This window comes from Mustela lutreola, chromosome 5 (genome assembly GCF_030435805.1).
Source record: "Mustela lutreola isolate mMusLut2 chromosome 5, mMusLut2.pri, whole genome shotgun sequence".
Classification (NCBI taxonomy): Eukaryota; Metazoa; Chordata; class Mammalia; order Carnivora; family Mustelidae; genus Mustela; species Mustela lutreola.
Window position 1 is genome coordinate 27477185 of NC_081294.1, and position 16128 is coordinate 27493312.

Consider the following 16128-nt stretch of genomic DNA (forward strand, 5'->3'; position numbering starts at 1 on the left):
TCAGATGTCTACAGACGTGGGTCACCTTTCTCTCCAACCCCTTCATGCTTCCTCCTTTTGCTAACAAACAAGGAATTTAGACTTCCTGCCCAGGGGAGACATTCCTTAGGATGATAATCTGCCATCTCCTCAGTTTGCTGGTTTTTGTGCCCCCAATCTCGCCTCTCAAATTATTGGCCTGTTGTGTGGAGAGCAGAAGGAGCTTTATTCATTCAATAAAAACACTGAAATATCAGAACACTTAATTACCCGTTAGTATATCTAAAGTGTGCTTCCTACTGGTGGGAAGAGCAAAATGGTTTAAAGACTTTTAATGATGAACGGTTCATAAAAATCATTTTCTGTAAAACCTCACTAAAACTGAAAATAGGGTTTATTCTTATGTTCATTTTATAGAATATTCTGACTAAATGAGATGCATTATATTTGGCTGTTTTGTTGATGAGACAGAAATAGAGAAAACTGTGCACTCTGGACCCTGAGTTTATAACATAGGGGAATAGCAAGCCCAAGGAAGAGTCTCCCTCAAAACATGATTCCCTTGGAAATTTCACAGTTATCTTCAGGTTGGTTAAAAGGGGTCTCTTGTGTGGGTTTTGTTTTTGTGGCACAATTTCCTATACCTTGTTGGAGTGTGAGAACCCTGCCTTGCATTGTGGGCGTGGGAGCATTAATCTTGCTTACAGCAAGAGCAAAAAGGACTGGCTTTCTTCCATCTCTTCCACTGTCTGGCAGACTCTCTCTCTCTTTATTGTTGCTTCAGAAATGCATGTAGAGTTCCTACCACTGTCTTCAACACACACAAGTTCTGAAACACCTGTTTTCTACCATTGCTGATGGGAGAGACCCAGAAGAAAATGCAGCTTCCCTGTTGGCCCTACCTGGGGTTGTCACAACTGCTGCCATGGGAAAGCCGTTCCCAATCCCTTTAGCCATGGTGACAATATCTGGCAGGATGCCATGGGTTTGGAAGCCCCAGAAGTGAGAGCCCAGTCTTCCAAATCCTGTCTGCACCTGACGGAAATCAATGCCAAGTCATTGGAAACCTTTTAAGAAATCATGGCTTTTCTGACTGTGACCACTTCCCTCTCCTCCTCTTCCTCTTCTGTATTGTCGCTGCCAGTCATCGGCATCGCCATCTTTGTAGGATCACGGACACAACACTTAATCTGTGTTTGAGCTTTCAGTTACCAGAACCCATTTACTAGCTTTGTGGGATTTTGGAGATATTTCTGAAGTCCTCTGAACCTATGTTAACTCTGTTAAGCAGAAATAGTAATAGCAATACATCACAGGGCTGCTGTGAGGGTCAGATAAGTAATGCACATGAAAGGAACATTCTGGGTAACAATCCTTAATAAGGATCTCCAGTGGGTAAGGCAGCAGGGGAGAAACTGCAGTTATAGGGAGGGGATTGGGGCTGGTACGGCTGCTGCCTGATAAAACCGGGGCACCAGCTGGCTCAGTCAGTTGGCCCGCTGACTCTTGCTTTCGGCTGGGTTTGTGATCTTGGGGTCCTAGGTTTGAGCCCGTGTGGAGCTCCATTCTCAACAGGGAGTCTACTTGAGATTCTCTCTCTCCCTCAGCCCCTCCCCCACACTCAAGCCCTCACTCACTCTCTCTCAAATTAATAAATAAATCTTTAAAAAAACAGTGATAAAAACACCCATGTTAGAAAATTCTGAAAGTCGGGGCGCCTGGGTGGCTCAGTGGGTTAAAGCCTCTGCCTTCGGCTCGGGTCATGTTCTCGGGGTCTTGGGATCGAGCCCCACGTTGGGCTCTCTGCAGGGCTTCCTCCTCTCTCTCCCTGCCTGCCTCTCTGACTACTTGTGATCTCTGTCTGTCAAATAAATAAATAAATAAATAAAATCTTTAAAACAAAAGAAAGAAAATTCTGAAAGTCATATATTTTAAAAATTCAATCTACTTTCTCTCATTGTTAGTCCAACTGTGGCAGCGTCACTAAGTGCTGATTCTAAAGGTTAAAATGGATTCTCTCGCTGATGTAGCAAATTGTAAATCTTCTTCTTCTTCTTCTTCTTCTTTTTTTAATAGCAGTTAACTTTCTTCAGGACTATGATTGGTTTGCATTCCCTAAACTCCCAGTGGCAGGTCGGGGAACGGGGTGGGATGGGTTGGCTGTGTGTATGTGTGCAGCACTCTGGGGGGCCATCCCGGCCACCTGGGGTTATCAAAAACCTGGCTGCACATGAGGAAATTACCAAAAAAATTTGCAGAGGGGACAGCCCAAAAGACTGCCATAAGGAATGTTTAGTTGAGCAAAAATGTTCAGGTGGAACACAGCAGGACTGAAACAGGTGGGAAACATAGTCACAAGGGCCCACCTGTTCTTGGTGGGTGGAAGTGCTTGTTTGTAGAATCATGACTGGACACCCAGCAATGATCCAGGGGCTCTCTGTGGTCCTGGGGACCATCCTCTGGTCCTTTGACCTCTGTTGCTATTCTCGGCAGACAAAAGACTACTGTCTTTGATATACCCTAATATGAGTGTGATTATGATGAAATTGTTACCTTTAAAAAAGACATAAGCTAATGCTTGCAGATTTGGTGAATTTTGTTCTCTTTGAAGTGTCCCCATGGTGCTACTATATGCTTTTCCTCCAGTGATACCTTAACGTTAGCTATTTTAGAATTTTTTTGGAACTAGTTTTTAAAGATCTGGAACGGTGGCCTTCTCCTTTCTTAGAGGCTGCATTTTTTTTTTCTTTTGTGGGGGGAGGGGCAGAGGGAGAGCCAGAGAGAATCTTAAGCAGGCTCCATGCCCAGTGCAGAACCCAAGCTGGGGCTTGATCTTACGAGGCTAAGATGGTGACCTGAGTCGACATCAAGGGTCAGATGCTTAATCAACTGAGCCACCCAGGTGCCCCATGCATTTTTTTTTCTTTTAATATCTTTTCCAAACAAGTTGTTTTTTTTTTTTTTTTTAATTAAGGTAAGATGAATGCTGCCAGGCTGGTTAATACTATTTAGGCAAAATTAGGATGAAAACTTGGTTATGAGATTAAATTTTCCTGTGTGGTTTTTGAGCTACCCCTGACACAGTCCCCACATGAGAATGTAGAAAGTGCCCACTAGCCACTCATTTGATAGACTCCAATTTGGATATTTAAGTTCTGTTGTGCTTGTTAAATGGACCAAATAAGCCACTAACCAACCAGTCAACTAGCAAAGGCTTTATTAATTCATACCCTCACCCTGGAATTCCCACCCTGGAGATGCTTTTGTCTTGGATTTCGGAGGGAGGTATGAAGAAGTTTCTCCCTGTGCCTTTCCTGCACTGCCTCCCTACCCACAGTCGGTCCACAGCTCACCTCATCTGCGATGCACACGCCTCCCCGCTCCCGCACCAACTCGAAGGCTTCCTGTAGAAACCCCTTTGGATACTGGACGACTCCATTTACCCCCTGCAAAAGATCAAACGAGGATGTCCTCTAAGAACAGCATAGTCCTTTGAAACTATTAAGGGGAAAAAAAAAAGAAGCTAGATCATTATCATCAGTAGTATTAGTAATACTAGAAATTTTTACAGTGGTCTTTAGAACTGCTCCAACTGTGGGTGAAGAGAGGGACCATTACCCTATGCCATGCCTTTGGGGAAAATGAAGCAAATGCTTATTTCTGAGAGTAGATACAAAGTGGATTAAGGGGATTTGGTAATATTGAAGAGATACTCCCCCTGGCAGTGTGGGTATTGAGCAACTAAAATTTGCTGGGGTTTCCATTTCTTCAGAATTTTAGGAATTCAGTAGTTTCATTTAATCTGTTCAACCCAGGAATGCAGGAGTGTTTGAAGGTCAGTAGAGGAATCAGGAGCCTTCTTTTTTTCAAGGAGACCAAGAGAATGAACTGAATTTGGAGAGGGACACAGCAATGGTCACTTAACTATTTTCAAATTCTCTAATGTCTGAGTTAAAACTCTCTGATAACTTAAAAGTCAGCCCAATTAATGTCTAAGGTCAATATACCCACTTGAATTGGCTCTGCAAAAAATCCAGCAATTGATTTGGCCACAGAAGTGTTCAGAGTATCTTTGAACTGTTCAATATACTGGTCTTTCGCTTGGCAGCAGTCTGCAAAAAACAAGAACCACCAACAAACAAACACACAAAACATAGCATTTGAAGATGTGAGAATGGCATTCAGTAGAATGGGGGGGAAACAGAAAAAAAGAAAAGAGGATGAGTAGATTGATTAGAAACCTTAGAATACAGTAAACAGGAAATGAAGGCATAGCATTCTGAAGGGGGGACTTTCTTTTGCAACAGCTTGCACTTTAGTTTGAGCAGAGAGAGTAGGAGAGCCATAAAAACATACACAAACCACTTCAGTCACTTCCATCTGGGGAAGAAATGCCCCAAAGTATCACTGAGTCTGGAATACAGAGCTATTTCACACAAGGATGCCTATTCTCTCAACTGGGTAGATTTAATTCAAATGTAATTGGAGTGTGGATTTTATCTATTTGAAAATGACTCTATTTACCTTTTATTGCCCCTTAATCTGATGTACCGTTTTAAAGCTATAGAGTGTTTTGGTCTTTAGAGTTAGCAAATATGTTTATAGAACAATTAGAATCTGGTCTAAAGAGGAAAGTACTGGAGTCCGATAATGTTCACCCATGGTGGCAGGGGCAGGAAGCCTTTCCCAGAGAGACTGCATCCATACACTACTGAAACTTCAGAAATTTTATCTATGTCTCTAATTTGATTCTAAACAGCACCACACAGCCCATATCCATGGACAGCAGAAGAGCCCCAGCCCCAGTGACAGTGAAAGCAATCTGGGAGAAGAGCCACCACCTGCCATCCCAGCACTTGCTGAGATGCGGGGAGGTTGTCTTATCTCCTGACGTCTAGAGAAAAGGGACAGAAGACTTCCGTCATCATCATCAACACGGAGGCACAAATTATATTTTATACCTCAGCTCTTCATTTGAAAATGGGAAAGAACACTCCCTGGTCCCAAACATATTTTAAGGTACATGTGGTATTTGGGAGAGCTGGCTCGACCAGGGTACCTGACATCTTCGATTAGTTGGAGTTGGGGGCTGGAAGTGCAAAGAAGGAAGTAAAGGAAAGGGAATCAAGCCCAGAAAGCACATTTTTTGTCATTGCTGGAGTTGTTTGATGAACAGGATATGCTAGATAAATAAACCTATGCCTCTAGAGAATGGATTTTTAAATTCTTAGTAAGACAGGAAGAGAAAACAGTCAAAGATGACTCTAAAGGATGGAACATATGTTCAAAAGATACAATTTGGACATTTAGCAAGCTGAGCTATAAATAGAGAGATCAGAAGGTGGAACAAAATCAACCCTAATGGCTTACATTTGGACAAAACCAAACCGAGAAAAGGTTTTGCTTAAACTAGTGGTAGACCTTTCATGGTTTGTCCCCTACTGCCCACAAGTTCAGTGATGAGAGGGGTCACCTGCTGTAATCAGCTTCTTATTTCATTTCACATTTCACATTTCCTTCTTGAGCTCATTGCTGTAACTCCAGGTCAGGCTGCTTCTGGAGAGGGATGGGGTGCAGTGGCATCACCATGACAACACCAAGGGTGTAAAGAGTGGATGTTCTCCTGGAGACCAGGCGAGCAACAGAGTAGAGACGGAAGTGTTTTTACTTTAGCTGCTAGGGTAGAAACCGTTAAGTGGAGTGAAAGGCTAAGAAAGAACAATTCTTAAGGAAAAGGAAACTCATTTTGCAAAAGGTGAGGAAGAATGACATGATAAGTACAAGGTCTGGGGTTTCTGGGGGCTGTGGACTTTAGGAGGTGAATGTCATCATGGGTGACATCTGAAGTTCAGGGCCTGGAATGAATACTTGGAAAGACAAAATCCTGACAAAAGGATAGAAGAAGGTAATGAAGTCTCCCACAGCAGTGACTAGATCAGGCTCACAACATGGACCCTACATATGCCCATGTGGACCGTGAGGACATAATCCTGAGATGAAAGAACATCTACCAAGATTGGCACCTGCATGCGCCCAGTGAACAAACCCTAAGAGGAATTGAGAACTGGAATCTTCTATACTCAAACTATTTTATACGTTGGCTTGCTTCTGCAAACCTATGAATCTGCCGTTTTACAACAAGGACCAAACACTTCTCAGCTCCCCAAAGTCCTGGGGGAGGCTTTTTGTATTCCTAGTCCATTTAAATATATATCAGTGGTGTCTCTTGAAGATATGAGTTAAGAAAACAGCTGACTTGAGATATGCCAAGGACAACAGTCCAGAGAAGCAGAAATGGATTCTGTCACTATCATTTAGCCTCCAAATGCCACTAGAGAGATGACCATGGGGTTCTAGCATTTTCAAGTTGGCTTGGAGCCCAGAAAGACTCAAAGAAGGAGGGGGTGGAGAGGATGGAAAGGGAGAGGGACCAGCGTGGGGAGGGAAGGCAAGAGCTATCTCTTGAGCACTTCTGCTGCTAGGTTCCACGCTCATGATTTTCTGGTTGGGTTGAAGTCCACGAGGTACATGAAACCAATTGTAGTTCTTGATGCCATTTAGGTTGGATCCACAGGTCTGTCTCTATGGGTACACTTGACATTGCTATTACCTGCCTCCCTGTACAGAAAGCTCCCTTCCCTTGATCTCATGAAGCCTAGTAATGAGGGACAGATACAGGTGCAGCTATCTCCATCTTCCAAATGAGAAGAAAGTTACAATAGGTGGAGCCTTTGCTCCTAGCTGAACCAGCCGGGGCTGGGAGTGAACTCCTGGTCTGCTGACTTCACGTGTCTCCTAAGTCTGGCCAGCAAAATGGGAATTGTTGTCAAGCCTGGGTTCATCCTGCTGGAATGTTAGTGTGAACAAAGATGGCCATAGGCTAGGAGCACTGGTTTGGAGTCAGAAGGCTTAGGGTGAAGTCCTAGCTCCCCAGCCTCCCCACTGTGGGCCTTGTTTATTTCATTTTTAAAATGGAGGGTACACACACACACACACACACACACACAGAGCTTTAAGTCTTCTTACAGTTTTCAGTTCTGGGACCACGGCACCTTGTTTCAATGCTCATTCTTTCCTCCTCCAACCTCCATTTTGCCATTATCCCATCTGAACTCTAAGGAGACAGGGATTTTTCTTCCTTTCAAAGCTCATTTTTGAAAAAGACTTCCATTTGCATTCTTTTTCTCAACCCCGTGAGCCAGACTATTTCGTCAAATACCTTCCACAGAAGCACTTAGCTCTTTCTTTCAGCACTACTTAGAAGCAGCTATTGAAAAGTCTTGAACTGTGCCGACAGGCACAAGGGGAAACCTGTTGATTAGCAAAGAAGAGAGTCTGCTTTCAAGCTTCCTCTCAGAACCAGAATAGGTAAAGAATGTCACTAAAACCGCCATGGGTAAGTGACAGCTTTCCTTTTGAGAACGCCTTTAAAACTTGCAAGAGATATCAGCAGCCTTTGGGAATGGCCTTAAGCTTTGACAGATGCTGTCATTTTGGCTGGCACTCTGAATCCCTGGGGCGGGGGGTGCGCTTCTTGTCTGGCATTTCAAGAGATTGCAAAAAGTATTCTCCTCCACCCTTCCCCACTGGGAATTGGTAAACAATTCTACCAGCCTTATTTTCTTTTAAAATTGATAGAAAAGCTGTTGCTAATAGAGCTAAAAGAACCCTTTTAATTAAGCACCAAGTGATTGTCTGTTTAGCCCAGCTATGATAGTGTGAGATGCTTTTCCTCACAACCAGACAGCATGGGAGGCATGGGAAATGCTGATTCTATGGGGGTGGGGGTGGGGTGGGGTGGGTTTCTAGTTTTGTTTCCTTTGACTCCTCCCATTTCCGTCCCCCCCCCCCATCTGTTCACTTAGGAATGGTACAGCCTTTCTCTAGTTTCCTTGCCCCTCCTGACCTTCCACCACCCACCTCCCACCCTGACCCCTTGAACCTGGTGCACAGCTGCATTTCCTAATTGTTTGCACCGGAGAATCTCGACAGTGGCTTCCTCCCCAAGGGCCACGGAAAACATCTGGGCACATTGTCTGCAAGTGACAAAAGAAGGAATTTGGCAAACTGGAAAGACAAGGTAGCCAATTTGAAGGAGAATGTGATGCCGATCAGGGTAAGAGGGCTTCTTAGTTTGATATTGAGATGCCTCCCTTGCTCCTCTGCCCCCTCAGATGAAACTCTAATATTTTGGTTTGAAAAGATAATTTTTTTCTTAGAAATCAGTTATGTGGGCACTTTACAAAGGAAACTGATTTCAATGTCAGCCTGGAACTTGCTCAAGAGTTTGGAGAGTAAGGGCATCTGAAAGAATAGGAATAATTAGGTATCTGAGTCTTCTGCTGAGGTGGGTATATATAGCAAGTGAGGACAGACGGTGAGTACAGGGTTGATGGTTCTATAGAAATCCTAGGCACTCAAGGCTCTGAGAACTAGTTTCAATGCATTTATTGGTTGTTTATTTGATTTTGTTTAAAAGCAAAACAAACTTTAAAAATCTCTATCACGAATTATTACTCAGACTCTGAAGGCTTTTCCAATAAACATTTCCTCCAAGTGGGCTTTGGTTCCACTAAGTCAAATTCAGCCCCTGATTAACGATAGGCTTTATACTCATTTCGAATCCTAATACCTGGACAATCTGATCAATCATAGCACCTACCCAGCAGACTTTTGAGAAAGAAGATAAAAATCCCAGAACTCACTGATTGGCAGCCTGTCCCACTGGGGAGCTCCATCTTGTAGGGCCCTACGTTGGTCAGGCCAAGTGTGTAAGGACTGCACCCATGGTAGCCTCCTCTACAGAGAAGAAACAGTGAGAAGATGGGGTTAAGTTCATTTTTCTTCAATTCAGTAGAACACCATTGACATGCAACTCCAGTGATTTCTAAGAAATCTTCTAAAGCTCTGCCAGGAGAATTTACTTATTTGTCTTTTTTCCTGGGGTCAGAGATTTGAAATGGTGAAAGGAAGCTTTGCAGGAACTCTGACCTTAACCGATGCCCTACTGGATTCCTATATAGTAATGAGACCCATCTTTCAGCACCGTGCCAGAGATTAGGTAGCCAATGAGCATTAATCTTCAAGGTAGTCACCTTGAGAAGCCAAGTATTAGTTCCTGAGATGTGGCTGCTGCACAAATTCCTCAGAAGCCTCTTTATTTGGCGTATAAAGATCACAGATTTTGTTTCTTTTTGAACCCAAGACTATCATATTTTGTCCATAACATTCTCATCACCAGTCTTGGCTTCAAAGGGGTTTTGATGGTTCCCCAAATCAAAGTCACTCTGACACGAGGATTTACAACTATTAAGACCATTCAAAAGGATGGTCATCTATCTTGAAGGAGGAGATATGAACGTGTGTTGAACCCCAGTAACACATGCCTGTTTTGAATAGATCAACACTTATCTGGACATGTATATTCTGGGATGTTTATTGGGTAAAACATCAATCACTTTTTTTTTTCTTGCTGTGTTTCTTTGTTAACAAATGTTTCCTTAGTTGCCACATGTGCATTTTATATGGATTATGCAGTATTGGACATGCTGTGGTATTCCATCTTCTTTTGAATGGAGACAGAAATTATGGCCAGACAGGTGACAGACCAGGACTACTTCTTCATTCTACCTACTTTGAGTATAAGCTGCTCTTTGACATAAACCTTATTATAAGAGCCTGTTTCAATGTGCTATATAAAATTACCCTGAGGACACAACTGCAAACAAAATGCTTAATTTTCTATTATTTTAACGCTAGTAGAGTTGCCAAGGGTTTATAATGAAGTTATTAAATTATCAGTTTTCAAAAGTCACCCAAAGAAGGAGAAATATACAGGTTAAATATGCATCCTCTGCACTTAAAGAGAAGAAAGTTAAAGCCAGGAGCGTCTGTGGGTGTTGACTCGGCATTTGTCCTGGTCAATACCATACCTTCAAAGTAAAAAAAAAAACAAAAAACACAAAAAACTGACATATGACTATCTCTTTAAATTTATAGGAAGATCTGTGACATAACTAGTACTCCAAGCTGTTTGTTACCCCAGTCAGGGACCCCTAACTTAGGGACTCCTAACTTGGATCAGGCCACTTTATATGGGTTTATCCAGTCATAAAATTCACTGGACTGATTCTTCCCTAACACATAAAATTAGAACAATACTCCTGGGAAAGCCCCCTTCCCCTCCAGGCTATGTTTTAAAGATGCCCATTTGGTATTGGAGTAAGTCAATATTATTGAGGTTGAATATTTCAGGGCGTGATTACCTGAAGGAAATAATGTCTGTGCTGTTTGAGTGTGCTCTGGCCATCAGCATGGCTAGATCATTGGCCTCTGAACCACTATTCACCAAGAAAATGACCTGGAGGGAAACAAGACACGTGACTTCATACGTTCATTTATTTTCTTATTACCCAATTAATCTGAAATTGCTAAAGACTGTGTGTCCCCCCAGCCTCTAATTATTAAGGCGAGTTCCCTGTAGACAAGCAGTTCCATCCCCGGATTACTATGTTAACTCTACAGCTTTTCACTGAACAAGCTGCTAAGTGCTAGAGATACAAAAATGGCCAAGGGATCATCCCGATTGTGAAGCATTCCAAGGTTTCACTGGCTCTCATCAATGTTCTGCAAAATGCCAAGATAGGAAAACCCGAGGCAGGATATGGAATGGTTAGTTGGTGAGTGCGTCTGAGGACTGGATTGCTTAGCTTTGAACTTCAACCACCTGAGTTCTGAAGGCTGGGACAAGGCAGGCCCCTTGACTCTGCAGCTTCACGGGATAGTCATAGCCTGTCTATTCAGTGTGTGTGAATATTGAAAAAACAAGCAAATGAGGAAAACGTGCAGCTCCTCCTGGTTAGAAGAAAAGGGAGAAATGAGGGCACCTGGGTCCTCCGGGCTCAGGGCCTGTACCCCTACTTCTGCTTCTCCATGAGCATGACTGGCCTGCACTTAGGTTGCAGCTGGTCCAGCTTTCTTCAGCTCTATAGTAAATAGAGAATCTAGAGAATACAGAAAGTAATCCTAAAAGCCAACCCTGGGTACTGTTCTAGGTACGACATATATTAGTTCAATGAATCTGGAAATGCAAATCTTGGCCAACACTTCAACATCTCAGTTCAGTTAAAAAGAGACCTATTCAGTCATTTTGGATGCAGAAAAACATCTCATTTAGCAAAACTATCTCAGTGCCTCCTAGGTTGAATGGACTGAATGGGATTTAATTTTAGTAAAAAATGGCTCCACTCTGTAAAATGAGCCATGCAAATGACTTTGTAGAGGGGCCCTGGAGCCAAGAGAAGGAACTTCCCCCTTCCCCCAGGAACACAGAGGAGAGTGTCCAGGGAGGAGGGCTGGGCTTCTGTGAAGCGACTTTTGCAGATCTGTGGCCAAGGACAGGCAGAGGCTGGGAGGTGATGTGTGAACATTGGCTGGCTTCACCAGCGATTCTTAAGTTCCTGTCTTCTTGATCCCTTTCAGATATGGCTATTAGCTCACTTTTTCAGATGCTCAAAGCATGGACCAGATTCGCTGTTCATATTCCTGCTTCCCTGGGATCATGAGACTCCTGTTCCTTTGAAGAGCATCGTACCTTTAGAGGCTCAGGAAGAAGTGCCGAAAGCTTCTCTGCGAACTCGTGGATTGGAGAGTGGAAGAAGAGGGAACTTGTGTGCCACAGGCGGCCCAGCTGCTTTTGTGCCACTGCGTTCACCTTCCTGGAGCAACAGGAGAGCAGAGATCCCCATGCTGCTGGTGGCCATGTTCCCCCCAACACACACACACTGGCCATTGAACCCAAACATGGGGCTACTTCTCAAATAGTTTCAAGAGGCTGGTTTCATCCACACGTGGGAAGAGCTCTAACCAGTAGAGCTGTCTGGCAATGGGATGGGTGGTCTTGAAAGGTTGTGGGTTCTTCACCAAGGGAGGTGTTCCAAAGGAGACCAGATGTCAATCTCTCAGGGATTGTAGAGGAGAAATTCCTACTTCAGGACACAGACTCTCTTTTAATTAGGTTTCCTTATTAAATATCCTTTGAACAGTTTGGAAACTAGAGATGACTAGGTGTAAGACTAAGTGTCTTTTCATTTACTCTTCTAAAGAGTTATAGATCCATCATGCATGTGTATATAAGGACCACATTTCTTTCTTCAAAGGAGAGTCAAGTATCTGATTCCTAACAGTGGTCAATGTTGATGCACATTTTGTGACTCTGAAACTATACTCTGTCAAGGATCAGAGGGCTCATGTTGAGGGTATGTAGGACCTGACTAGGAATACCTTGAAGAGACAGGCCAGGATGTTTGAACTTGATCTAAAGGACAGCAATGGCTAGAGTTAACATACCAGTTCTATTTGTTAGTAATAGTTGTTCACACATACACACACATGCAAGTTCGGGGCTAAATAAATAATGAAGAATTAAAAAACAAAAAAGAATAATTTGAGAAATACCAGATCAGACAGATTTCTTTACTGTAGGACTTGCCAGTGCCTTTGTTAGCCAAATACCCAATGTTTCTTCCTAGAAGAGAGATGTAGTTTAAAGTGTTTTTAAAGCTTATTTTTTCATGAGATGCTTTACCAACTGACCTCTCCTGAAATCAGGGTTCCACGACTCACTTTAGAAAATTGCAGAGTATCAGTAAAGTCAAACAGAAGAGGTGATTGATAAAAGTGTTGTTCAGTGATATAAACATGTGAGCCATATGAAGGTAGGACAGATCAGGGAAGGCTGGTAATGGTGAGGCCAGCCAGGAGGGCAAGGTGGTCTTCCAGGTGTAGGAGGAGGAAAACTCCTAGGAGGCCGGGAATTAGTGGGGTACCTGTGGCTATTAGTGGGGGAACTAGTGGGAATTAGTGGGGGGCCAGTGGGAGAGGCATTTCAACAGAGGGAAAGCTAGACTTTGGAATCAGGTGGGCTCAGGGGAGTGAAAGGCAGGGACAAGTCAAAGATGACCTCACCATTCTTGCCTGTAACGTCGGGGCAACTCCAGGATGAGTCAAGAGATGCAGCCAGTGGCTGCCAACTCCTGGCAGAGGACCCTTGCAGATTGGGAGGCTCATGTGTGCGCCTTGAATAAATGAATATGCAAGTAGAAACAGTATAGTGGAGGGTGTGAGGGGTTTGGCCTCGGTAAGGCTGAACTTCAGCTGACGGTGGACTATCATGGAGAGGGGTGGGGATGTCCTAGATGCTGTGTGAAATGTGGGGCATCCTAATGCCCAATCTGGGTTTATTGGAGTTATGATAGTAGCTTGGTGAGGGGTCAAGGTGAAGAGACAGAGCTGGGGAAGGCTGTGGAAAGGGTCACTCACTGACCAGGAATGGCCCCATTCTATGGCAGAAATAATAAGACATGAGGAGGTTATAGAGAGAAGAGCAGAAGGCTAGGGAAAGGGTCAGGGTGTCAGAGGGCAAGCTGCAGGGTCAGAGCGAGATCAGGAGAAGCACAAAGGTCATGAGCATCATTGAGTGGTCAACTAACAGGGACAACACCTAACATTATTAATGAAATCAAAATTTTTCTCTCTTTTGTTTTTCTTACCTTCTTTCATGTGTGCTTATCACATATTTTAGACCGCCTCTGAATTTTATTTTACAAGCTCCTTTGGACCTCACATGGGTTGAGTGCCTCCCAGAGACAGAAGCAGGAAGGAGAGGGTTGTGGGAGGAAGAGGTGAGCCTAGACCTGGAGGTAAATCTTGCTCCTCCCACCTGACAGCTGCTGAAGGGGAAGACCTTCACTCCTACTTTGACAGAAGGACCCAAACTTACTCAGTTGATTTCAGCTTGCTGCTGTATGATGGTCTTACTTGAAGTGAGCTTTGTTGGATGGATGATTAAAGGCAAGAGCGAATAGGCAGGAAATTGGGAGAGTGGAATCAAAAATAAAAGAACCATAGAAGAACCTGCCCAGGGTATTTGTGTGGGTGGGTTGATGACGAGGGTCCAGAGAATCCCAGGATTAACGGATCCATGCATTTCTAATGTAAATTTCCAGCTCTGATTACTCCTTTCTTAGCATCCTTTCTTTCCTCATCCATCCATCCATCAGTCAGAGGTGAGGAAGATCCTAAGGCTAGAAGTGATTTCTCGATTCCTCATCCCACACCCGACACCCAGCCGCCCCATGGGTTTACGAGAACTACTTGTCTTTCCCTCAGTACTTTGCCTCTTTCTGGAAAGCTGTCACTAGTGAGGACAAGTACACACATACAGCCACACTCCAATCACATGGCACACGCCTCATGGCATGAGAATGAATAAATCTTGCATTGCCGAGAAAACAAAAAGGGCAGTGTTAAGATTTTTTTGTTACCCAGGAAATAGGTAGGGAGCACGGTGGTCAGAAACCAGATATGCCTAAGGAGAGACAATTCGGAACCAGAGTTCTGAATCACCAACGTGATCACTAGCCGGATCTCCATATATTCTCCAGGAGTGAAAATGCCGGAATTTTAAGGATACTCACGGGTGGCAGTGACCGACACTGACAGTGACAATCCCAGAAAAGAAGTCCAGGTATCTGTTTCCCTCATAATCAAACAGCCATTCCATGTGACCCTGGTGAAGCAACAAAGGCTTCGGGAAATATGCCGTCGACATGGGAGCGAGGTGTTGACTGTGGATCTCCAGGACACGTTCATAGGCGAGGGACTGTAGATAGGCAAGATTTAAGGGTTTAAGATTTCTTTTTTCCTCACCTTCACATTTCTTACAAGATCAACAGCAGGGCCGAATGCAGCGTCTCGCCTCTATGCTGACCGAGCATAGGCTGCCATCCTGTGCCCACACCTGGGGGTATTTGCCCCACATCCTCCTTGCTCAAGGTCCTTTCTTCCTCTCCAGTACAGGAAATTATTAATGCGGCCCTTTGATCCCTTTCTAGATCAAATATGAAGAAGGAGGCTGAAATTTTCTACCTTTCAGGGGAAAGCCTTGTCTTTGAATTCATGTTAGCTGTAGAAAAAAATATAACGATTTTAGAAGTAAGTGTCTGTGGTAATGTTCCTCCCTCCCTCCCCCACTTCCTCCCTTTCTCTCTCTCTCTTTATTTTTCTCTTCCTTCCTTTTTTCCTGCAGTTTTTTTTTTTTTTTTTTTTTTTTTTAGATTTTATTTATTTATTCGTGAGAGACAGAGAGAGAGAGAGGGAAGCAGAGGCAGAGAGAGAAGCAGGTACCCAGCTGAGCAGGGAGCCCGATGAAGGACTTAATCCCAAGACTCTGGGATCATGACCTGAGCTGAAGGCAGATGCTTAACCATCTGAGTCACCAAGGGGCCCAGTTTTTTTTTTTTCTTTTTGAATGAAAAGGAAGTGAAGTGCTGGTGGTGTTCATGTTCTTACCAGACTTTCTCCTATCCTTTTCTTCTTTATGGGTACCTCCTGACTATTGACTCTACAAATTCTAACCTAGGAGTATTATGTAAAATGAAGCAGATGGAAAGGAAGAAAGGGAGGAAGGGAGGGGGAGAGGGAAAGAGGGAGGGAGAGAGAAAGAAAGAGAAGCCCAATATTTCTTAGTCTGAGAGCAAAATTATAATTTTATATTTTGGACGGGAGGACTCCTGAAGGTCAGATCACGCATTGCTGTATGAGAGTCAAAACAACATTTTACCTATTTTTAAATTTTTTACTTTTTAAAAGATTTTTAAATTTATTTATTGGTCAGAGAGACAGCAAGAGAGGGCACACAAGCAGGGGGAGTGGGAGAGGGAGAAGCAGGCTTCCCACAGCCCGATGTGGGACTCGATCCCTGGACCCTGGGATCATGACCTGAGCCAAAGGTAGATGCTTAACGACTGAGCCATCCAGGTGCCCCTCAAAACAACATTTTAGAAAGCAAATGTGTAGTATCACCTTTGTGATATATGTCTTTGTATGTCTCTATCTATACGTACATCCCTGTGACAAATAGAAATAGTCTCCTTCTTGTAGTCTTGGTCTGTCTCCGCTGTGTCCCGCACATGCACAATTCACACAACATCACTAAGTAGAGTAAGAGGGTTCAGACCCTCCCAGTGACTTAAGGGATAGAATAAGATGTGAGGGCTCAGTAGCAGGCAGGGCCATCTGTCTGTCTTTCTCAAGAAAATTAATTTAGCCCTTTCAAGAAGAACCATGCCCTTGGGTTTTCCTAAAATT

The 16128-nt window shown here is 43.7% G+C and overlaps 1 protein-coding gene across 2 annotated transcripts in view; it reads right to left on the minus strand.

The window, feature by feature from the left end:
- Positions 1 to 16128, minus strand: part of AGXT2 (alanine--glyoxylate aminotransferase 2) — a 34843-nt gene that overhangs the window by 12222 nt on the left and 6493 nt on the right. For both annotated transcript variants that reach the window (XM_059173771.1, XM_059173773.1), the window contains 8 exons: positions 14457 to 14641; positions 11573 to 11696; positions 10245 to 10339; positions 8685 to 8778; positions 7922 to 8015; positions 3991 to 4091; positions 3333 to 3425; positions 882 to 1014 (listed from right to left, as the gene is read on the minus strand). In XM_059173771.1, coding sequence (XP_059029754.1) covers positions 882 to 1014; positions 3333 to 3425; positions 3991 to 4091; positions 7922 to 8015; positions 8685 to 8778; positions 10245 to 10339; positions 11573 to 11696; positions 14457 to 14641 — 919 coding nt within the window. The remainder of the gene's footprint in view (positions 1 to 881; positions 1015 to 3332; positions 3426 to 3990; positions 4092 to 7921; positions 8016 to 8684; positions 8779 to 10244; positions 10340 to 11572; positions 11697 to 14456; positions 14642 to 16128) is intronic.